Raw genomic sequence first — 25,356 nt, 5'->3', positions numbered from 1 at the left:
TGGGGAGGGGGGGGGGGGGGGGCTGTGTGTGTGTTATTGTTGTTGTTTTAATTGTTTTACAAACCCCTAGTCAATTATCTTTGAAACTTGACACAATCAGTTAAAATCTCACTGAACGTCCATTTATTACCCATCCTAAAAAAAAAAAAATAATAATAATTTAAAAATTTGGAAAGAGAGAAAGGAAGGAAGGAAGGAAAGAAAAGAAAGAAAGAACGGAGTGCATGACACCGGATCGTGAGGCCTATGCGAATGTTTGGACGGAGTAATTTTTAAGAAGTTAAAATATTGTTATTATTAAATGTCTACATCATTATAAGTCACATTTTAGCAGTCTGTGACTGCATTTTTACAGTTTCTGATCGCCGGCTAGCCAACAGACACGAACAGACCGAAAGATTGACAGGTAGACAAAGCGATACCATATTGACCAAAAATAAAATGACAACGGTAGTGCGCTAATAATATAATTATATCAAACACATGGACTATTATGTTACATCCACTGATCTACAAACACGTGGTCTGATCTTTTAAACACATCCATGGACTAACATACGAAAGACATACTGGTACGCTATTTATTAAACACATCCCCTGGTCTATCAAGTTTTGTATTAAACAATAAACAATGGACTTACCTATGATAGACATACTGGTACTGTATTTATCAAAGACATTGCCTGACCATTCAAGTTTTGTGTTAAACATCAAACAAATAGACTGACCTGTGATAGACATATTGGCAGGGGCGTAGGCTGAGGGGGTTCTGGGGGTTCGGACGATCCCCACCCATACTCTGCTGAAGCTAAAACAGTTTTTACATTGTAATAATGGGACTATGTATACGTTTATAGATGTCCAGGTAAAATACAAACAAAAGAGTCGGCTAGGTTAATATTCTAGGTCCAGACTACGTTATTCGTATTTTATGAAACGCATTACCTGATATGTCATGTTTTATCAATATAAACACCAAACACATGGACTGACCTATAAAATATACATGTTTTATCAAATATCAAACACATGGACTGGTCTATGAAATATATATGTTTGATCAAACACCAAACACATGGACTGGTCTATGAAATATAAATGTTTTACCAAACATAAAACACATGGACGGGTCTGCGAAATTTACATGTTTTATCAAACACCAAACACATGGCCTGGTGTATGAAATATATATGTTTTATTAAACATCAAACACATGGACTGGTATATGAAAAATACATTATTTATCAAATATCAAACACATGGACTGACCTATGAAATATACATGTTTTATCAAACATCAAACACATGGACTGGTCTATGAACTATACATGTATATAGAAACAAATATACAAACATCAAAACATGGACTTAGTCCGACTAACCTATAAAAGACATATTGTTTTATCAATCACATGGACAGATCTTCGAATGATATACTGTAACTATCAAATATCCAATACATGGACTCAGCACTGATGGCCTGTCCACGAGAACTCCAAACAATGACACCGGAGGGAGGATGTGTGATTTCGCCCACTATCTAACTATAGATGTGCTAATCTATTAAACGCACACCATTCCACCGGAGGTGGTCACTGGCGAAGTCAGAGGCTAGATCCGGGGCGGGCGTGCCTGAACCCTTGTGGATAGGGGCACGTTAATTGAGTTGCCCATTGCCCATTCACTGATCTATAATGTCTATACGTCTATAGTCTGCTATATTAAATGATTCTAAAACTCGTATAGGCTACAAATATATTTTTTAAATTTAAATCCATACCAACCAACATAGCATTTTAAAATATTTATTTATTATTATTATTATTATTATTATTATTATTATTATTATTTAACAAATTCTCTAGATTAAATCTCATTTTTAATACAAGGGTTAAGGAAAAATGGTGCAACGGCCAAGACAGGCACTTACATTTGAATTGTTACTAGTAATCTACTGGATGTCAAACAAAGGTAAATATATGTGTTAGTTTGATTACAATATAATTGTGTAAAACACAGATTTATACTGAAAGAAAGAAATGTTTTATTTAACGACGCACTCGACACATTTTAATTACGGTTATATGGTGTTAGACACATGGTTAAGGATCACACAGATATTGAGAGAGGAAACCGGCAGGCGCCACTTCATCGGCTACTCTTTTCGATAAGCAGCAAGGAAACTTTTATTTGCACCATCCCACGGACTTTGATATATCAGTCGTGGTGCACTGGCTGGAACGAGAAATAGCCCAATGGGCCCACCAACCGGGATCGACCCCAGACCGGCCGCGCTTTGCCACTGAGCTACGTCCCGCCCCGATCCACTGGGCTACGTCCCGCCCCGATCTATACTGAAAAGAAAGAAAGAAATGTTTTTATTTAACGACGCACTCAACACATTTTATTTACGGTTATATGGCGTCAGATATATGGTTAAGGACCACACAGATTTTGAGAGGAAACCCGCTGTCGCCACTACATGGGCTACTCTTTCCGATTAGCAGCAAGGGATCTTTTATTTGCACTTCCCACAGGCAGGATAGCACAAACCATGGCCTTTGTTGAACCAGTTATGGATCACTGGTCGGTGCAAGTGGTTTACACCTACCCATTGAGCCTTGCGTAGCACTAACTCAGGGTTTGGAGTCGGTATCTGGATTAAAAATCCCATGCCTCGACTGGGATCCGAACCAAGTACCTACCAGCCTGTAGACCGATGGCCTAACCACGACGCCACCGAGGCCGGTCGATCTATACTGAATGCAGAACTCATGTGCAACTGCAATACATTGGCTGTTTCAGCAGTTGCTTTCATTCCTGGTCCGCATGTATATGAGTTAAACGTTTAATAACATATTTTATACGAGTTATATTTTTTAACATCATTTATTAAAAAAAAACTCGCTCTATGTTACGTCATCGGTTCACTTTCAAAAAGTTGCAAACGGACTAAATTATATCAATAAAACAACGAATAACAATCTACTGGAACTCTTCCATCCTATCCATTGCGGTTTGTTACGATTTATTCAGCTACGGTTCTGTTATGAAAAAGTGACATAGCGTCTTTAAAGGCATACTGTCACAGATTTAAGGACCGTATTTCTCTAAAAATGAATAATAAATCGAAATTACATTAATTTTTACAGACCAAACCTAGCTATTGCATTACTTTAACTACACCACGATGGAGTGAAATCCATATCAACCCTCTCAGCAAAGTTAGTTTTTGAATTATGGACCATTGCCATAATTCAATTATTTTTACAAAATATCATTAATAAGTGGAGTATGGTGGTTACGTAGATGGTTGAATAAAGTACATTTAGGGACAAATCAAATATATATATTTTAAAGTAATACTTTCTTAGGCCATGTAATAGGTCAGTGGTCTATGACAATATGCCTTTAAATAAAAGAGAAATAAATACAAAGTGCTAATTAAAGGGAGATAACTGCTATTGTGACTCTTGGGTAGTAAAACGTCAACCAGGCTGGAAGTTTTGTAATATTTGATAACTAGCAGCACGTCTTTGGATAAGACACCTTTTTCGAATGATAATTGCAAAGAATACGTTATTTTATTGTCGATCCAAAAGATCCAATGTTGGTGCTTTTATTGGAAGTCTACTGCTTTTAAGGAAAATAAGTATGGCTTCGATTCTCGACGACGGCAGCTGTGGCCGTGGGCCTCCTTTGGGGAAAGTAATTCGAGGGATCAACTTAAACGAAAAGGTTTCCGACGAAACAATAAAACAGATCAAGAAAGATGTTCACGTACACAGGCTGTTGATTTTTAAAGATCAAGGTCAGGTCAGCGGACAGAGACACGTGGAGATTAGCAAGTGGTTCGGCGAACTCGAGTCGACATTTTACAAACATCCGCGATCTCCACACGATGACGTTTTTCGGGTGTCCAACGACGAGGACGAAGGTTGCCGAAATGTCGGGAGGACAGGGTGGCACATTGATGGAAGTTTCATGCGAGCTCCGTTCGCGTTCGCTCTGTACCATATGTATTCTGTTCCAAAGACTGGTGATACAGGTATACACAAATAACATTGACACTGACACTAGTGACAGGTATAAATTTCTGACAGACTGAGCAGTAGTTCACCAAGGTAAACATCTACAGTCTGGGTTTTTTAACATTTTGACATTTATTGGACCTTCGATACAGTAATAAACATCACAATAATAAATATGGTGCAGGAGACGTTTATCTTGATGAACTAACTGAGCAGCAGAGGCGGGTCCGTGGAGGTGGACTAGGGGACCAACCCCTAATTTAAATTTAATATTTCTTTCCATTGGGATGCTCTTTTGACCAGTTAGTCTAAATGTTTTTTTTCTATAAGGCCCTCCCCCCCATCACCACCACCACCAGAGAGAGAAAGAAAGAAAGATAAACTTGAGAAAATTACTTGGTTGTGATTAAGCTCATTGACAATTCATTTAGTACGTCTTGCCCCAACGATGGTCTCCGTGGGAATTGGAATGTGCACATGTCCGTTTCATGGGAAGTCAGAGACGGTCAACTGCCATCAGCCAGTTGCTGGGCTTGCTGCTTCTTGACTAGAATTAATTATCCTCATAGGGCTGTCAACTCTAAACTGTTCCAAGTCCTTTTCAGCTAGACTGGCTAGGGTCCACCACCTATTGTCCGAACCAAATTGTTAACAACTACAAAAAATTACTCTCCTACCTTTAATTGCTGTTAGATTTCCACCAAAGTTTGTCCAGACACAAATCGCAAAAAAACCACTACAAATATACAGATTCCACACACGAGACTGCAACAATGTCGCCGATATTGTCTTTGCTGAGATTGCAATGGGAAAAACACATGCAGTTGTCTGCCATGTTGCTTGTTTATGGAATACTCTTCAAGAGGGGTGAAAGCCTCCAAAGTATGTGACACAATTAATATGAAATCGATGATCTCTAGTGGTATCATTAAAATAATAATAATAATAATAATATAAAATGAAAAAATATGACGTCATCACGTTTGCTTTTATATCATAACATGTTATGACGTTGTTAGATTAAGTCCTATCCTTTCACCCCTCTTGAAGAATATACCATAAAAAGTCAAAATGGCAGCTGATACAAAATTACATGCTTTTTTCCCTATGCGCTCTCAGTGAAGTCGATATAGGTGACATGGTTAGCATCTGGTATGTGGAATCTGTGTCATTGTAATGGTTTTTTCAAGATTTGTGTCTGGACAAACTTTGGAGGAAATCTAACGGCAATTAAAGGTAGGAGAGTAATTTTTCGTAGTTGTTAACAATTTGATTCGGACAATAGTGTCCCATGAATGGTATACATGTCAAAGGTCGTGACATGTACAGTCCTGCCTCAGGGAAAGTGCATATCTGTAAAAAAAAAAATGCTCATTTAATCGGTAGGAGGAGCCTGTTATGATAGTGGATTTCCTCTCATTCACAACTTTAGCACAGAACTCCCTGTTACTGTACAGATATATAAATATATTTAGAAATTATGTACAGTCCATTCAAGTAGAGTGCTTCATTACTAAACTTGTTTGCTTTGCGCAAGGGTATATATATATATATATATAAACTTCACAACATTGTCATTTGATGATTCTTTTGTCTTTTTTTAGCATATGTACCTCTGAAAGAGCTGATTGAGAGTCTTAGTCCAGAAACAAGAGCAAGGTGGGAGAAACTATGGATGGTCAGTGATCGAAGGGCAAATGTCATCCATCCAGTCATCTACCCACATCCTGTGACAGGCGAACCGGTATGCAGTAAAAATACTTTCTGAATTATTTTAGGCCACAAGGCTAAAAATTCGCATGAATCTCCGAATCCAATTTGCGCCAGGATTTGCACAAGCATAAAACATCCGTATTTATTTGATTCACGTGAAATATTTCCAAAAATTTATTAATTAAATAATCAGTGAGTAAAACGTTACCGAATTAAAAAATGAAATAAACTAAAAAATAGTCTGGCCATCAAGCTTCAGTTTAAACTGTCTTCAAAAGCATAGCATAGATCCGAATCGAGACTAGTCTGGCCTGGAGCCAAGCAGTGGTTGGCCCATTTCTATGAACCAAATTGCAAATGAAGAGAACTGAAAGAAACATGTTTGTTCAATATTTACATAATAACAATAGACAGTAATTAAGTGTTACCAAATTTACACCAAACATTTCTATGTTAGTTCGCTAATATTATGTTCCTATCCTTGAATTACCTGTTCTTTTTAATCATTACATGTTGTAGAAATACGTTTCAGAAATATCCATACAAACATTGAACCAATGCGCAAAATATATCGGCAAAAGTATCCTATCCGCTGTTTACGAATAAGCAATCTTTGAAAAGTAATGGGAAACGTCCGCCAGACTGGTTTGGGCGGTTCACGGTAAATCAAATGGCCACATTGGAAACCAATCAAATAGTTTGCGAACATTAGCAAAATGTTTGCTGGCTGAACTTGGGGCTGATAAGACACCTAAAAACACTAACTGTAAAATAAATGGAACCAACAAGTAACAAAACTGTTAGTAAAAAACTTAAAAAAAACAAAAAAAGTGTTTTTTTGCTTTAAAATGGGATAAACTGTTGCTGACAAATTGGTTATTCTTTTCAATAAATAGTAAGGTGTGTGTGTGTGTTTTTTTTTTTTTTTTATAATCCATATGCAGTGAGTAGCATATGACACCGAATTCTATATACTCATATGCAGTGAGTAGCATATGACACCGAATTCTATATACTAACACTGTTGATAAAGTTCTTCTCTGAAATTGTTTAGAATCGGAGGATTCCCGTGGACTGCTTCAATGGGAATCCACATTTTTAGCCCTGGGCCAACCTTAAAAAAGTTTCAAGTACTTACATAATTGGTAATACAACTAACTTGTAAAAGTTGTTTTGATTCACGTTTTTTTCAGCAATATTATTTGTTAAATTATTGGCACCCCTATTTTAGAAACGTCAGGTCAGGTCATAGGGTTTAATGTGTACATTCAGAACAAGCTGTTGTACTTGTAGTGCACACCTGTCAGCCTGGGCCAGCTCCTCTGTCTAGGACAGGAAAGAGTTTAGGGTGGGTGGGAGGAGGAGACCGCTCGCACTGGCAAGTGCAAGTGGACACCAGCAGCCCAACCGTGGTTGGTAGTGTGGGAGGGGGGCAGTCAAGTAAACTTCTGTATTAGTTTTATAGTCTCATTTCTTTCTCTCTGTTTTTTTGACTGACATTAATTTGCATATTTATTGTTTTATGTATGTAACATATAATTTACACAGTCAAGGTTTCTATAAACTACACAAAAGCTAATGTTTTGGTATTTTATATTAGACAATATGCTTTCATCTTGGAATGACTGAGGGATTTGTTTGGAATTATGGCACAAAAGAGCAACGATTCACAGAATTGCCTGAAACAACTCAAATTCTGAAAGAGATATACAAAGAAATTGTCAAAGATAACCGACGATTAGTATATTCTCACAAAGTAAGTTTATCATGTTTTGGGTGTTATTTTATGTAAATATATCTAGTATTAATAATTAAGAAACCATCGGAGAATATTAACATGGCTTCTTAAAACATGCCGGTTTTGAAAACACATGGCTGATTGCAGTATTCCCTTTTCCATGAGCAAAATCAAGGCAGGGTGAAAATCATTATTCTGAAATGATGCTAGGTGAGCAATCGCATGCAGTTTTAAATAAAATGTATTAATATTTTTATTGTAATTAATTTGCTGCTCTCCTTAAACTTTTCATTCACCTTTCCTGGTGAAGATTGGCTTCACTGTATACACTGTAGCTATGGAAAATGTCAGTTGATCCTTAAAACTTAAAAATGGTTGCAACATTTAGAATGTTACCCACTATTGCATATACTAAAATTGTCCAAATAAAGTTTTATGCTGTAAAATTATCTTTTAATTAAGAGTCGGCCAAATTGCTGGTACCAACATATTAGTTCATTCAGTTGTGTTGACCTATAAAAAATGGAGGCAGTTTGTTATTAATAAGCAGTTAATTTAATTTTTGAATGATTGTGCTTCCCCGACTATTTTTTTATATATTTTTTTTATCTTTTATATATTTATAATTAGTGGGAAGTTGGTGACTTCATTATATCCGACAATCTGTCTGTTGGTCATGAGGCGACCCCAGAAACCCAGATGCCACGGTCTGAAGTCGGACTCCGGATTCTTCACAGAACGACAATAAAAGGAACAAACTACCCTTCAAAAGATCCTAAAAGCTGTAACTAATTGGACTGGCTTATGTCATACAAATCTGCACTGATAATGTAGTGAATTTGCAACATTATATCTTTTGGTGCCAAAGATTAGATACAATTTCATTTGGGCTTTAGGGCCTGTCTATATACTGAGAGAAAGGAATAAGGGAACACACAAGTAGTAACATCAAATGTTGAAGGAAGGAAATGTTTTAACGACACACACAACACATTTTATTTATGGTTATATTGCGCCAGACATATGGTTAAGGACCACACAGATATTGAGAGAGGAAACCTGCTGTTGGCACTTCATGGGCTACTCTTTTTGATTAGCAGCAAGGGATCTTTTATATGCACCATCCCACAAACAGGATAGTACATACCACGGCCTTTGTTACACCAGTTGTGAAGCACTGGCTGGAATGAGAAATAGCCCAATGGGTCCACCGACGGGGATCGATCCTAGACCGACCGTTCATCAAGCAAACGCTTTACACTGGGCTATGTCCTGCACCCATCATATACTGACTGCAACCAATATCCCCATCCACAGTATCAGGAAATTAACTGTTACTGGACGTCAACCCCACATTAGTGACATTTAATCACACATTACATCTCTATATTTTATACAGAGATAATTACTCTAGTAGTGAATTAAATCTGTCCTCAAATAACGTGTTCCCAAATTTCTTTCCGTAAGTATATTATGTTCAAAGTGCTTTTACAGTTTGACAGAATTTAAAAGAAAAGAAAAATCTTTTTAGTAAGAATATGTGTCTTATCCTTATGTATATAACTATATTAATATAAAACAAGTGCTAACTATCTCGTAATGACTATTAAGTAGTATGTCTGGGGTTTTATTCAGATCAGATCACAAGCAATGGTAATTCATTGATGATTTTTAAATTCAGTCCTTTACGTTAACTTTCCATCTGAGAGCCAGATGACGCCTACTTGTATTTTTTTATATAGATACATGTAGTATGAAATGTTTTAGTCACCAAATGAAAAAAATGGTCGCAATGTAGAGGGCTGAAATTTATGTAAATATTCATTTTAAAATGTTTATAATTTGGGTTTCCACAACAGTTTTCTATATACAGTAAACTATTCATATAACAAACCAGAAGGGACCATGATAGTCCGTTCATTATAGCAGTAGTTCGTTGTACACATTTGCATAAGTTCGTCATTAATATTTAGGGAGATAAAACAGGACTTTACGATCAGTTCATTCTAAGCATATTCGTTATAAATGTAATTTACTGTAAATTAAAAGCCAACACTACAAGTAAATTTATTTAACCTAAAACATCCCAGCTTGTGTCATCTTATAACTTGCAAGGGTTACCAACTGTGCATGTGCATCCCGGTGGCTATATAATGTGATATTTGTATTTTCTCCATTTATTAACATTGATCTAGATGTATTTCCACAGGCTGTTCAGGTGGACTAGTTGCATGTGCCTTGTCAAGACCATATTGGCTGTAGCTTCAACACTTAGTTTTCGAATAGGACTGTTAATAAATTACAGGATATTTAGAATTTTTACAAACTTTTGAATTTCTGATGTTTTCCCTACAACTGTACAAATAATGATTTAATTTGTTCTGAGGTATTACTGAATTGGATTATCAATTTTAGTAAATTTATTAAATAGTCAGTTTTGAAATAATGGTTAGTACTCTATGCATTTAGGTTTTATTTCCAAGGATGTCATGTATGCACTGGTTCGATTCAAGTGTTACTTTTGTGGTTAAATACCTGATACCATGTTAAATCAATTGTGTTTCATCATTATATATTATAATATACGCAATCAATATCTCTAAACATTCTGGTCATTTCTAGGTGAAAATAAATTACATGTATGTGTAACATACATCAATACCATGTTTTAATTGAACTTCCAACCAGTGATTTGTTTTCAATGGAATGTGAATTGTTAAGTTTTTATTTGCTTTTAAAGTTATTTTACATCTTTAAACATCAAATATATTGAAAAATGAAAGCAGTGTTTGTTTTATTTTTTTATGCTGATCCACGGAAGTAGGAAAGAAAAGGAATATTTCTCTAAAGGCACGTCAACTCGTTTAATCTGTGGCTATTTGGTACCTAACTCGGTTATTTCCAGACTTGGTCTGCAGATGATGGAGTAAACCCACTGCCGCCAAATAAGCTACTACTGAACAAGCAACCATGGAAGCTGTAACATTCTTGTATTGGTTAAAACATTATAAATTTGCTGGATGTTTCTAAATTATAAGTGATAACAGTTGTAGATTTGCATGGTGCAAACAAGCATTAAATGTATTGTTGTTGAGAAAACCCCCCCAAAATGACATAGATCCAGATATGTCTGCACATAATGGTGTAATGGGAGACAACTGGTCAGTGGCTTTGAACTTATTTATCTTGACGTGACAGACTAGTTTTTAACATTGGCGTCATTCTACTATAAGAGCCATTTTTGGTAACTGAACTCGAACATTACTTTAATTTTAATTAATTGTTTAGGTCATCCATTTCGTACATCTGCAGTGTTTCTGGTCTTCATGATGTTTTATTACCACTAAATGCATTTTACATATTTTTTAAAAAGCACATACCTCTGAGAAGTAACGGTTATGGAGATTACCTCTAGTTTATTCTTTAAGGGTATTTCCCAGTTTCAACATCACAGACTCTTCTTTCACCCTATTGTAAGTTTATCTAAGTGTGTTATAGGTTTGAAAATTAATCATACTTGGTGTCCATTTTCACAGGTTGAAACTAGGATCTACAACTTTAAGAATGCTAACATTAAAAAAACTTTGTGAATGATGTTATATGTATAAGTGCTGGGTATGGGAAACTTTAGATGGGGTGTGGTGACCGTACACTGGACTTTACCCAAAAATAAGACAACTGTGTAGATAACCATATACATGGCCTCCATTACGGTTGTATTATGGAATTCATCTTTGAACATTTAGCATGACATGTGTCCGATAGTCAACTGGACCTGAGCACAAACAAGATCCTTGCTAAGTGCAGCATCGGGTACGTACAAAGGTTGTCAGCAGTACAGATGAAAAGGGGAGAAGCGATCAGAATGATTGGAATTTGTTAAAAAGGCCTTGCATATAATATAAATGATTCTGATGAGTTTTGTAAATTCTCGTACCATTGTTGAATAACATAAGTTACACAATAATAACAGACTAAAGGATGTACTAGCCTCCCTCAAATATAAACAACAGTACACAGCTAAATATTAGAAATATAAATGAAGGCACGAAATAAACAATGTTAACAATGTTTTTAAAAAAGGTATAATTTATTGGACGGATAATGAGCACATTTCATCGTCACAAGTCTTGATTATTCCTTTATGTATAATGTCACTAAATCTTAACATTCACACAAGAAAGAACCCTCTAAAATCACACGCCCAAATACAAAGATTTGAAATTTGCATGCTTTCGTTGCTTATTAGTCACAAAATTATTTGTAAAAAAGAAATGAGGCAATATATTGCACATCTTGTCAATAAATGAAATTGCTGTCCAATCAAATTTTACTACCGGTATATTATTTTACATAACAGTTGGGTGGAAAAGGTAAATACATCCTCAAATGTAATAAATTTGCAATCAACTCTTGCTAGTTCTAAAACTGCGTATAAACAGTACTGTATGTAAAATACATAGAAATAAAATGTTATTGTAAAAATGTGTAAATATATCAACTAAATAAAACGAGCATTTTGAGTCTACTACTAAAGCAATACATGTCTTCAATCAGGCCCCAATTTTTTTTCTTATCTCCTAAATTCAAGGGCCATAACAGAACAAGATAAAGCTATGTACACTAAATTCAAGGGCCATAACAGAACACGATAACGCTATGTACACTAAATTCAAGGGCCATAACAGAACATGATAAAGCCATGTACACTAAATTCAAGGGCCATAACAGAACATGATAAAGCCATGTACACTAAATTCAAGGGCCATAACAACATGATAAAGCTATGTACACTAAATTCAAGGGCCATAACAGAACATGATAAAGCCATGTACACTAAATTCAAGGGCCATAACAGAACATGATAAAGCTATGTACACTAAATTCAAGGGCCATAACAGAACATGATAAAGCCATGTACACTAAATTCAAGGGCCATAACAGAACATGATAAAGCCATGAACACTAAATTCAAGGGCCATAACAGAACATGATAAAGCTATGTACACAAAATTTCAGCTCAATATCTTGAGGCACTGCCAAAAATAAAAGCCCTGAAAACAAATTTTCATCTCATAAGTTAAAGGGTAATAACTCCGTCAAAAAGTGGGTAAATCGCCATGAAGGTCAAACTTAATCTGTAACAGTACATAATAAAGCTATACACAAAATTTCAGTTCAATATCTCATGGCATTCTAAAAACAACCCAACCCAGAAAACTATGTGGGAAAGATGGACGGACGGACTGACAAACCTATATCCCCTCCAGTTGTACCAGTAGGGCACTAATAAGCATTAATTGTGGACATTGAATGGCATAAAACGTATGTGCAGAAAAAACATTCACACTTGTCTGGACTTTGGTTTCTATAAATTTTGGAATATTATATCATGGCAATGTGAAACAAATAAGATGAACTTAAGTCTGTATTAAAAGATATTTCATATGCATGGTTCCTGGTACAATAATATGTACCATCTAAACATGTCATCGCTTTGTCATTATTGCACAAACCCATCAATTGTTTGGTATACTTGGCCTCCTTTTAAGAGCAGCCAAGTCTTTATTGAAAATACATGTATGGTTACTATTTACCAAATATTCTGTTATGAATACCTGACAATAATATACTCCTGAGAATAGACTATATTCATGTTTGCCAAGTAATAACACTGTGAATACTGATCAAGTGTGAACTGGCTTTGTCTGACACATGATCATGAAGATAACCTCTTCAGAATACTGTATATTCAGTTTTTACGAGATAATAACATTTTTGTCATGAATACAGCATATTCAGTTTTACCCACAATGCATGGATAATAATATTTGTTGACAATACTTTATACAGTTTTATCACATAACAAATGTTCTGCCAGGACAAAACATATTCAATTTTATTACTTTAATGGCTAGAAATAAATCCGTAATAAAATGTCATTGAAGCCATTTGCTGAAAGAAGCATTCTGTTTGTACTATCAGCCTCTCAGCTACTTGCATCAATCCAAAGAATTTCCAGTTCCATGTAATGCTGAAAAATATTTTTTTTTAAAGAAATTTGACATTATATTGCGGTAAGAACAAAAAAAAAAAAAATCTTTTACCTCTTTAATATAAATAACTTGAACTATATAATATATAAACATTTAAGAAAACAGGAAGAAGAATCAGAATCCATTGCATACCAAAATTATTTCTTCTTGAGATCAACTGTAATTACAAATAATAAAACAATATGATCTCTAAAGGCAGGTGACATTAATAAAAGTGGGCACATGAGTGTGGCTGACTTTTTAATGTGGTTTATTATAAAGCATTAGTAAATATATTTATGTCAATATAACAGATACATAGAGGTTATTACCAGAGCGTTTTTCAGTATCGTCAATATCGTATATTAGGAATAAAAACTGTATTATGCGAGCCTCTGGCGAGCATAATACATTATTTTTATTCCTAATATATGATACTGACGATACCGAAATACACCAGGGTAATAATCTCTTTATCATATAAGCTCAAGCTTAATACAACATGTTTTTGTAAACTGTACACGCTACTTTAATTCCAGTCCGCCATTACTAGATATTCAAATGATGTAAGAATATGAGGCGCGGTGTATTTTTGAATGGAAATGACGTCAAATTCGATTGATGTCATTTTGGATGTCCTTACATCAAAATAAAGTTATGCCTAGCTTTTTTGTTTTCTGAACGCTGGACAGCTTTCAGTGTCAAATTGCCATTGAAATGTTTTTATTTGATGACTATGAATGCATACGTCAATCATGGAGTGTCACCCAAGTACGTTTGCTTAAAATGTCAATAAACCTAGGGCCGAGACCTCAACTAATTTACATCTAATTAGCAACGTTATCAAATTCTTAAAGTATGTGATCTGAAAAATATCACATACTTTGATTGCACTGAAAATGTAAGATATTATATGATAAATGTAGTTATTGCAGTTACTTACAATAATAGCAATCAATACTGTTTTGTGTTACAAGTGCCTCTTAACAATGCCAGAAGTAACTACTGAACACTCCCCAAAGTGGTCAGACTAAGCCCACAGCTAAAAGCTGATGGGGAACAGGTGTGTGACACAGATAGCCACAAGAGACAAACACCTGTCACGGTTGGAGAGACAGGGACTGGGATGTGGAGGTGGACAGCGAAAGAAGTTGAAAGATAGGAGGAGTTGCCAGATCGGGAAGAAATGAGATGGAATTCAAAGGCGAGAAAGGAAAGGGGGCACTGGGATAAAAAAAAAAAAAAAAACAAATGAAAAATACTGTTTTGTGTTAACACAGTTCCGTCTTCCTTGGTTGTTATATTTTGTTACACACATTTGATAATGAATCCAAAATTTAAGGAGTTTACTTACGTTTTGTTGCTATCAGAGTGTTTCCATGACTGCAAGATATGGACACAATACTAAACTGGTCATCGGCAGGGATCTGCACTTGTTTTGGGATTGCCGAGTCCTCGTCAGATCTGCCTAACCGACCCCTTGCACTCTTGCCCCAAGAAAATATCTCTCCATCTATTGTATATAAAAATAGAATGAATATTTGTACAACATCTCATTACATTAATAACATTCCAGAGAAAAACTATCTTAAAGGAAACTTGTCACGAGACCATATTAAAGCTCATTTTAAAACCAAAATAATATACAAATAATATACAAATAAGTATATAACAATAAAATACGTGTAATTGTCTTAAAACGTAGAAATTACACCAATCGGTATCAAAGTATGGTTTATGCATATTTATCGGTGAGCTTTCGGAAAACCCCCAGAAGTGACTTCAGTCACGCTGTACCCTTCCATTGTTTTTAACTGTTTATATATATGGATCTTTTCAGAGTCCAACAATGCCGTACTGCACAGCCTTTGGGTGTAAAAATAAACAGTTTAATGGATCGGGATTATCTTTTTACGGTTTTTCAAAGAATTGTATCCAAAGAAAGGCATGGGTATTTTATTGCAAAAGAAAAGTTTGGACACCAATCGGTCGACCTATTTACAGCCCGGAGCCCGAAAGTAACCCAAAGACAAAAACAGAACCCAGATGTTAATGCCGATGTGTATACTGTTCATATTTAACACAAAGATGCACCTCGGTATGATGTATTTAAATATGTAAAAAAAAAAAACAAGTATGAAAAAAAAAAAAAAAAAAAAACACGTATTTTTCACATTCGGGCTGTACATAACGAAATCTGTATTCATCGTCCGAAGAAGGAAACTTAAATTAAGTCATTAAATATGGCATATACAAACATGGGACTTGGCATGAGGAAACACCTCAGTAGAAAACAAAAATAATTTTTAATAACGTTTTTCATCTTTGGGCGGAGTACGTCACGAAAGCGTTCCTCGCCGAACGAAGCCTGAAAGTAACCTGAAGACCAAAACAGAACCCATATGTTAATGCCGAGGTGTACATTGTTCACATCTGACACAAACATACATCTAAGCATTATGTATTTAAATATGTAAAAAAAAAAAAAAATGTTTTGTTTTGTACCCTCCTTTTTCGTTACATATTTAAATACATCGTACTGAGATGTTTTCTTTTGACGTTTCCTTCTTCGGACAGTGAATACAGATTTCGTTATGAACAGCCTGAACGTGAAAAATGCGATTTTCAAAACAAAACAAAAAGATTTTTTTTTTTACATATTTAAATACATCATACCCAGGTGTATCTTTGTGCTAAATATGAACAGTATACACATCGGCATTAACATCCAGCTTCAGTTTTTGTCTCCGAGTTACTTTCGGGCTCTGGGCTGTAAATAGGTCGACCGGTCTGGTCTGGCACCATTGGTTTCTCCACCCTCCGGCTCACTATCCGTTTGTTCTCCAGTATCACTGTTGTAAGTAAATATGTGTCTTTCTTCATTTACCAATGGCTCAAATTGATACTGGAAAACGTTTTGCGAATGAACACTCATTTTTTTGGGTAAGCTCTGCAAGTCTTAGATTCTTTGTGAGTGGTACCGACTAATGCTTAAGTGTAAGGCTTTAGATCAAGCGACGCGTGACTGACGTCACGGACCACGTGATCTACCTGCTCATTAAAGATCGGCAATTTCCGCTAAGAGCTTGTATCTGGGTATCTGTGCAATTTTAAGTAATTAATTAAAAAAAATTTTTATTTTACATGGTTGGTGCCAAATATAGGCCACATGGCATGTTTCCTTTAAAACACTTTCCAGGGTTTTCAAGGATGCCTGCAAATCCTGGTATTCACTGCAATGCACTGATATTTTTAATAAGCTAAATAAAATACTGTTTGTAATACTTTACAATGAGCTATTATACAAGTCATTGCCTTTTACTAGGTAAATTAAAGAATTCAGTTCTTAGTAATTAAAGAACAGTTTAACATTGGTGATGAGGGTGGTAGACTCAGTCTGTTGAATTAATTAGTGAATTAGAGAGACAAAATTCAAGTTAAGTTAATTAGTAGGTTTATTAGAGACATTAAGCTAATTATTGAATCAATACTGAAAAAAATGTTCAACAAGTTAAACTTTGGAGACTGCTAAAGTCTAGTACAGACAAAGTTGAGAATTTCAAGGCATTTGCTGCTACTGCAATCAATTTTCTTCATGGTCTAATTTTTCTGACTAGTACGGTCTATGAATTTAAAAACACAATGAACATTTATTACAATAATATAAATTTATAATTCTACCTTTTTGATTCATAAACTTAACCAAAACCACAAAAGTTTAAGCCACAATTTGTTTTTCACAGTATATGGAAACTAGAAAATTGTAGACGCATAACACATAATGAAGACACCTAAATGATTAGGTATGACTTGAGCACAAACCTTCTGAAGCTGCTACTGTGTAGGTGTCGCCACAGGCAACCTTTGTGATCTTGTATGGCTGCAGTGCTTTCACCTGATGAGGCTGTCTGCTGGGATTCTCCGTGTCATGACCGAGCTGACCAAACTGGTTCGAGCCACAAGTGTAACACTGACCCTCGACTGTAAACAAGTATGTCATTTGTGAGCACATAAAAACTCAACTTCAAATGTATGCTTTTAATTTCTCTAACATGTTTTGTGCCAGCATTAAAGTTAAGCTCAAGAGAGTGCCGAAAATCAGATACTTGTCAGTGACTAAATTATAGCATTGCCTCAAGATTTGCAAATGTTTTATAAGGGTTTTAACCAACAACAAAAGTATTTAGAATGTTTAATCATTCATCCAATAAGGCACCCTAGGACACCAAGGACTCCCAAAGAATGTGATGTCATCTCTGGTAATAGAAACTTGCCTTTCTCATGCATATGGTGCAGGTCACACTGTCCGTGTCACACATAATTATATAGAATATTTTAAATTGTCGTTAAGGTAGTTTAGATATGATTTTATTATTTTCTGTAACAATTAATGCAAAGTGCAATGTTCTGTTCATCATTAATAAGTGACAACCAATTACAATGGCCGAGTATGATGTTCTGTTTATCATTAACAAGAGTGGACCAGTTACAATGGCAGAGTCTGATGTTCTGTTTATCATTAACAAGTGTGGACCAGTTACAATGGCAGAGTGTGATGTTCTGTTTATCATTAACAAGAGTGGACCAGTTACAATGACTGAGTGTGATGTTCTGTTTATCATTAACAAGAGTGGACCAGTTACAATGGCCGAGTGTGATGTTCTGTTTATCATTAACAAGAGTGGACCAGTTACAATGGCCGAGTGTGATGTTCTGTTTATCATTAACAAGAGTGGACCAGTTACAATGGCCGAGTGTGATGTTCTGTTTATCATTAACAAGTGTGGACCAGTTACAATGGCCGAGTGTGATGTTCTGTTTATCATTAACAAGTGAGGAACAGTTACAATGACCGAGTGTGATGTTCTGTTTATCATTAACAAGTGAGGACCAGTTACAATGACCGAGTGTGATGTTCTGTTAATCATTAACAAGTGAGGACCAGTTACAATGACCGAGTGTGATGTTCTGTTTATCATTAACAAGTGAGGACCAGTTACAATGACCGACTGTGATGTTCTGTTAATCATTAACAAGTGAGGACCAGTTACAATGACCGACTGTGATGTTCTGTTTATCATTAACAAGTGAGGACCAGTTACAATGACTGAGTGTGATGTTCTCTTTATCATTAACAAGTGAGGACCAGTTACAATGACTGAGTGTGATGTTCTCTTTATCATTAACAAGTGTGGACCAGTTACAATGGCCGAGTGTGATGTTCTGTTTATCATTAACAAGTGTGGACCAGTTACAATGACTGAGTGTGATGTTCTGTTTATCATTAACAAGTGTGGACCAGTTACAATGACTGAGTGTGATGTTCTGTTTATCATTAACAAGTGTGGACCAGTTACAATGACTGAGTGTGATATTCTGTTTATCATTAACAATTGAGGACCAGTTACAATGACTGAGTGTGATGTTCTCTTTATCATTAACAAGTGTGGACCAGTTACAATGGCCGAGTGTGATGTTCTCTTTATCATTAACAAGTGAGGACCAGTTACATTGACCGAGTGTGATGTTCTCTTTATCATTAACAAGTGAGGACCAGTTACATTGACCGAGTGTGATGTTCTGTTAATCATTAACAAGTGAGGACCAGTTACAATGACCGAGTGTGATATTCTGTTTATCATTAACAAGTGAGGACCAGTTACAATGACCGAGTGTGATGTTCTCTTTATCATTAACAAGTGAGGACCAGTTACAATGACTGAGTGTGATGTTCTGTTAATCATTAACAAGTGAGGACCAGTTACAATGACCGAGTGTGATGTTCTGTTTATCATTAACAAGTGAGGACCAGTTACAATGACCGAGTGTGATGTTCTGTTTATCATTAACAAGTGAGGACCAGTTACAATGACTGAGTGTGATGTTCTCTTTATCATTAACAAGTGAGGACCAGTTACAATGACTGAGTGTGATGTTCTGTTAATCATTAACAAGTGAGGACCAGTTACAATGACCGAGTGTGATATTCTGTTTATCATTAACAAGTGAGGACCAGTTACAATGACTGAGTGTGATGTTCTGTTTATCATTAACATGTAAAGACCAGTGAATTCTGAGAATCCACAGAGTTTTATTTTTACCTGTAACAATGGCCGAGTGTGATGTTCCAATAGCAACATCTTTAACCAGTGCAGCTCCGGTGGGTACCGAGGACATCAGAGTGAGGATGCAAGCTTCCTCCACCAATTTGGTACAAGACCCGTCTGGTGCAAGTTCATCCAGAACAAGCTTGTTATATCTGTCAAAAGAAAATTACCTTTACTGTGAAAGAAAAAACATCTATTGATTGATCTACTACAAAAGTTGTGGGTCAACTGGTGTAACAGCAAAGCAAATATTTTAAACAAAAATCTTAGATTGTAAATTTTATTTACAGGATGTAACAGATTATATATATATCACTCCATTTCACTTCTTCCCAATCTAGCAGTTCCTGGTACCTGTCCATTTCCACATCCTAATCCTTGTCTCTATTACCACATCAACTTCTTGTTTTCTGTGGCCTTGGTCTGACAACTTCGGAGAGTATTTAGTGGTCACCTTTGGCATGTACTATAAACATCTACTACTAGGAATTATTGGATTTAACAGATTTTATAGACCATTTAACAAATTAAACTATGTGACAAACTATTAGATTATGTATGTATTTAACTGAGAATTATTTACGACTTTCTCAGAATTGATCATGGGGAGTGGGGCAGTGAGGGGCACCGTAATTATTATTTTATGCCTGGTGGGTCTTCTAAATATTTTTGCTGTTGCATACTTGGTTTAAATCTAATTTTATTTTATCGCCCCCTGCCCGCTCTCACATGATAAGTTCTGAAAGAGCCCATAATAATACCTATTACTTCCACAGCACATCAGCTTGTTGTCCAGTGTTAGAATCATTGAGCAGTCCACACCACAGTGCACTGAGCTGGGTCGCAGGTTATTTGGTATTGGCACTGGCTGAGGTGACGAAAATGATTCTTGGTTTCCAAGACCAAGCCTCCCTGATCAATATAAGTAGTTTTTGTTGGTGTATATCAAGAAAATTATATCATATCATATCGAACTATGATGAACAGTTGGCATATCGAAATATGACATCATGTCAAAGTTAACTATGATAGGATGGCAAACTTTAATCAGAAAAATCCAGACTATCATTTATCCATTTAAATGTTCTTTTACATTTCTAACATTACAATGATATGATTTAAAAATAGAAAGAAATTTATTAATTGATTTTGATATATCAATTAAAATGTAATTGTTGTATATAACATAACTATTTTATTTTTATTGCACATTATGTTTCTTATGAATATTTATTATCTGTTAACATTTTAACTGTTTTAATACATAGCAAGACTATAGACATTGGCAAAAACTAATATTTGGTTCTTGTAAGTTACAGGACTTAGTTTCAACATAAATACCAGGATCTTGAGAATTTTAAACAAATTATTTAAAAAGATACAAAGAATAAAATAACCAGATAAACAACTAAAGCCATATTCTCAAAATATTAAACTTGAATAAAACAAAAAGTTAATTTTAATACAATCTGCTTACCATTATCACCTCTGCCCCAAGAAAATACTTCATGTTCATTGGTTACAGCCATGACATGTGACGTACCACATGATACTAGAATCACCTCATAACCAAGCAAGGCTTCCACAATCTTGGCCTGCATTGAACATAAATCTCATAATGACCTATCAGACATAAATTTAGGCAAACAACATGTTTTAGAAAGTCTGTTCAACAAAATGCCTTTGCTAATTATATGCATGTACTTAGTATTTAAGCTTACTTTTCTAATTTTATGAGACTGAATTGAAAGAAACAGGATCAGAAAAAGCACTGGAAATTAATCCACACATTGGTTAGGAATTTACAAGTTGTAAAAACTACTTTCAGAGTTTAAAATCACAATTAATCTAGAGCAGGACAATGTAACTGCTTGATTTTAGAACATCCAATGGTCTTTTACATGTACATTCACAAATAGGACAGTAAATCTTAAATCTTAAATTTTAACCACAATGCAATAGCTGGTATGAACAAAGAAATCCTGAAGAAATCTATTGAAAAGGAGAGGTCATTGGATTAGCTAAAGGCTAACTAAAAATGTCAATTTGCGAAGTAGTTTTTAGGTAAAGTGATAATGAAGTGTATTTATGAAAATAAAATTCAATGCATGTTTGGTTAATTGGCCAATGTCAGCTTAAATCAAGATAATCAAAGTTTGAAGTAGACAAAGAAATACCTGTCCCACATCATTAAAGTTGCCATGACCCAGACACCCACTAGCTCCACTGCCATAGGTCATCAGAATACCACGATCTGTCAAAATAACATACCAGTACAACTTTATTTACCAACAAAAACAAATCTATTCTAAATGGAAACTACAATAAAAATTATCATGTTCTCGCCCTGGGAAGGAAGGAACTTTTTTTATTTAACAACACGCTCAACACATTTGATTTACAGATCACCCTGGGTGAAATAGTCCAAATTAGCAAAAGTAGTATGTCACAAATAATAAAAGTGAAGATGTTTGTAACACACGGCATATTCTACACAGTCAAAAATGTTTTCCCATCATAACCTGGTCCTACCATTTGGTTTTAGTAATTTTATAATGCCAACACCACTTCTAATTAAAACACAGAAAAAAAACATAAAATGTCAACCCTGTTAACATGCTCATTCAAAGGAAAATCCAAGATGACTACACAATTTTTTTTTATTTTTATTATAATGTTTGTGTGGCTTTCATTTCATTAATAATGAACTGATTTAGATACCAAAAAACCTCCAAATGATTAAATGATATATTTAAAAAAGCGTTTTTTAGTAACACTTGTTATTGCTCTGACAATATTACCGGTGAGACAAGCCGTGAAAAGATCTCCACAGGAGACGTGTTGAATGGTGACCGCAGCCTGACCCTCCAGATACCGGGGTATAAACGCTGGCATAGAGTTCTCCACGGCACCGGGAATCACGGACTCTGATCCTACTCCTGGAGACTAAGGAATACAACAAACACATTTGTACTTCATTACATAATATTATTTTGCATGACAAGGCATTACGATCATTGATAAACATTGTTTATATCAGTCTGTTTACAAGTTTTACAAGGGGCAGTCCAAAAGTAAGTTTACAAAACATATATTCTGGTGTGTATATATGTCAAATTATCACAAAAGCAATACACATTTTATTCTATGCTCATCTTTTTATTTTTTTAATGTAGTCTGCACCAATTTTCATCAGTCTAGCCTCAGTTTTGATGATGATATGTGCCTTGTAAACTTCTTTTTGGACTGCCCCTTGTGTAACTTGTATACAGACTGATAAAAACAATGTTATACAGAATTGAGGTTTTTTTTCATGAAATGTATTCTATCATTATTTGTAACTAATTTGTGACAATTACTAAATATGGTAATTAAAAAGCAGAGGAATTAATATTAATAAGTTTATGCATTAAATTATAATTTAAAAAAATAAAATAATGATTTATTTAATTACATGAAATTATACATTAATAAATTATATGGTGTTTTACATGTATTAAGTTTTTAAATGATTAGAAAACAAACACAAAAGGACATTCTTGCACTACTTCTCCCTAAATTACCTCACTTCTCCCTAAATTATTTTAGGAAGAAGTGACATCTCCCCATTTTGTCAGCCTAGCTTAAACCTTGTAACCCCATTTTGTTTTAAAATTTGGACTGTGGGGTTGCAGTAGGCCTAATAAATTCACACTTCACAGACCTCCCACACAAACAGTCTGCCTGTTTTAGTAACCGCTGCTTTCTGGGTACGGCCTGCCGAAACCTGCGTGACTTGTGTCTCACTGCTGGGTAGGGGAAGTTTGACTGGTGTATTTATAATACCTCCCCAACAAAACACTGAACTCAGGGACACCGGCTTCACAGGAATACCATCTAGAATTAAACAAACACTGTATTTGTAATAGTAGTCGTGGTATATTTTGACAAGAAAATGTATTTTTGTAATACAAGACAAATTAAATGTTTTACTTTTTTCTTCAAAATGATTTCACTATAAACAAATAAAAATCTATGTGAAGCAAAATAATGATACATGTACGTCTCTCTTTCAGTTGTCATTTTAAAGGTAAACTTAACTCCAACAAGAGCCTTATGTGTTGGAAAGATGCATACCCAGACCACCATCACATACTGACACTTTAACAAATGAAAAAACGTGTAATTTTAGAATTAATAAAAAAACGTGATTATTCCTGCTAACTGAGGGCAGCCATTTTGTTTCGTTTTTGTGACGTCCGGTGGTATAGCTTGGGGCGAAGTGACGTCAGCTCAGGTCCAACTTCTCTATTATGCACAGTGTAAACAAATGCTCTAATTTACGACAAGGCGCTTCACTTTCATCAACCTGACTTGTAAAACAACATAAATGACTTGATAGTATAATAAACTATTTAACTAAATATATTTCAATTTGCATCAATATAACAAAATGGAGTTATAGTATTTTTTTCTTTTAAAAAATCCAAAGAAATTTTTTATATTATTAGGCCTATTGGTAGGATACGTTCAAGCAAAAACGACCACTCACGATACCCAAGCAGGGCATAAAATTTGGCACGAACGATTTTGTCGTTCGTCTGTTGGTTATGCAAAACCAATATCGACACGAACGACGGAGCGTGCGTGCTAAAACTATAATCGCTCGTCAGAAAATGTAAACTGACGTATTTTGGCTAATATAACTATTTTTTGGAATAAAATAATAAGAGAACAGGCCTAGCATTGCAGGTGTGAGAAAAAAACAATGTATCTGTTTGAACTTGACATCATGGTCAATTACAAAGTCGGCACTTCATTAGAAGTGTCAATAACATTTAGTAACATAGTCGCACGTTCCCTTTGATCATTTCGCTACGTGCGAAAAACAATACGCGGGATGGAAATTAAAGCGGTTTATGAGTATTTATTAAACGTGACATCGCCTTAGCCCGGCATTTAGTTATAGAGTTGTAAAATGTCAGGACCTAATGTAAACAATAGCAAAAAGGACACCGTTAGTGAAAAAACTTTCAAAAAATGGTGGTACGTTACGCTAAAATTGAGCTCATGAAAGGAGCATTGAACAGCGGTTTAAGATACATTGTTGATATATATATATTTTTTTTTTAAAGGTATGTAATAAATACAGAACCTCACATACGTTATTTTCGCTTCCTATTTATTGCACACATTTAATGTGAGCAAGAAAATATTCTTGCGCACAATAACCTCGTGCAATAAATAGGAAGCGAAAAAAACGTATGTGAAGTTATGTATATTTATTTACTTTTTGACACCTGTTTGGTTACGTTGAAATATATGCATTAATTCTGAAACATGTATTGTAATGAAAACAAGTACAACCCTTGCTAAATCAATTTATTAAAATATGACATACACAGCGAAGAAAATAGTACGTTTAATAAGGGACTTTAAACTAACGAAGTGGAAATTAGAACATGATAAAACACTGAGTTGCAGCATCGATTGGATTGATCGAGGATTCGCAGAACTTCGGGTCTTTCCGTTCAGACCCAGAAGCTCAAAGCATACCAAATAATAATAATAATTTAGTATTTATGATAAGAATTTGGAGAAAAGCTACGAAAATCGCCCATCTTAGATTCTCATTTGATTACCATTACCAGTTAACCTTTTTATTTGTATCTGAACCACTGGAGAAAATCGTTCGTGCAAACACTAAAACCACACGAACGACATATCGTTTGTCTGAAAAAATCAAATTTTAC

At 35.1% G+C, this 25,356-nt stretch overlaps 2 protein-coding genes across 2 annotated transcripts in view; one reads left to right on the top strand and one right to left on the bottom strand.

The window, feature by feature from the left end:
* Positions 1-3,473: 3,473 nt before the first annotated feature.
* LOC121375533 (alpha-ketoglutarate-dependent taurine dioxygenase-like) lies at positions 3,474-8,562 on the top strand. The gene is made up of 4 exons (XM_041503034.1): positions 3,474-4,048; positions 5,636-5,775; positions 7,345-7,500; positions 8,113-8,562. Exons 1-4 carry the CDS (start codon positions 3,559-3,561, stop codon positions 8,272-8,274), a joined length of 948 nt encoding a protein of 315 aa, XP_041358968.1. The 5' UTR covers positions 3,474-3,558; the 3' UTR covers positions 8,275-8,562.
* A 3,867-nt stretch (positions 8,563-12,429) lies between these two features.
* Positions 12,430-25,356, bottom strand: part of LOC121376268 (serine/threonine-protein kinase Nek8-like) — a 21,489-nt gene continuing 8,562 nt past the window's right edge. Inside the window, exons 9-17 of the mRNA XM_041504097.1 lie at positions 23,328-23,500; positions 22,426-22,570; positions 21,802-21,878; positions 21,102-21,219; positions 20,386-20,536; positions 19,619-19,776; positions 17,340-17,498; positions 14,872-15,030; positions 12,430-13,516 (exon numbers count right to left, since the gene is read on the bottom strand). Of these exons, the coding sequence (XP_041360031.1) occupies positions 13,485-13,516; positions 14,872-15,030; positions 17,340-17,498; positions 19,619-19,776; positions 20,386-20,536; positions 21,102-21,219; positions 21,802-21,878; positions 22,426-22,570; positions 23,328-23,500 (1,172 nt within the window). The 3' untranslated portion in view covers positions 12,430-13,484. The remainder of the gene's footprint in view (positions 13,517-14,871; positions 15,031-17,339; positions 17,499-19,618; positions 19,777-20,385; positions 20,537-21,101; positions 21,220-21,801; positions 21,879-22,425; positions 22,571-23,327; positions 23,501-25,356) is intronic.

Source organism: Gigantopelta aegis, chromosome 6 (genome assembly GCF_016097555.1).
Source record: "Gigantopelta aegis isolate Gae_Host chromosome 6, Gae_host_genome, whole genome shotgun sequence".
Taxonomy (NCBI): domain Eukaryota; kingdom Metazoa; phylum Mollusca; class Gastropoda; order Neomphalida; family Peltospiridae; genus Gigantopelta; species Gigantopelta aegis.
This window is presented reverse-complemented; position numbering and strand designations above follow the sequence as displayed.

Excerpts from the sequence above, each read along its gene's own strand:
- LOC121375533 (XM_041503034.1), top strand. The coding sequence starts at position 3,559 with ATGATAATTGCAAAGAATACGTTATTTTATTGTCGATCCAAAAGATCC. Across the intron at positions 4,049-5,635 it reads TCCAAAGACTGGTGATACAG|CATATGTACCTCTGAAAGAG; the intron begins GTATACACAAAT and ends GTCTTTTTTTAG. Across the intron at positions 7,501-8,112 it reads GATTAGTATATTCTCACAAA|TGGGAAGTTGGTGACTTCAT; the intron begins GTAAGTTTATCA and ends ATTTATAATTAG.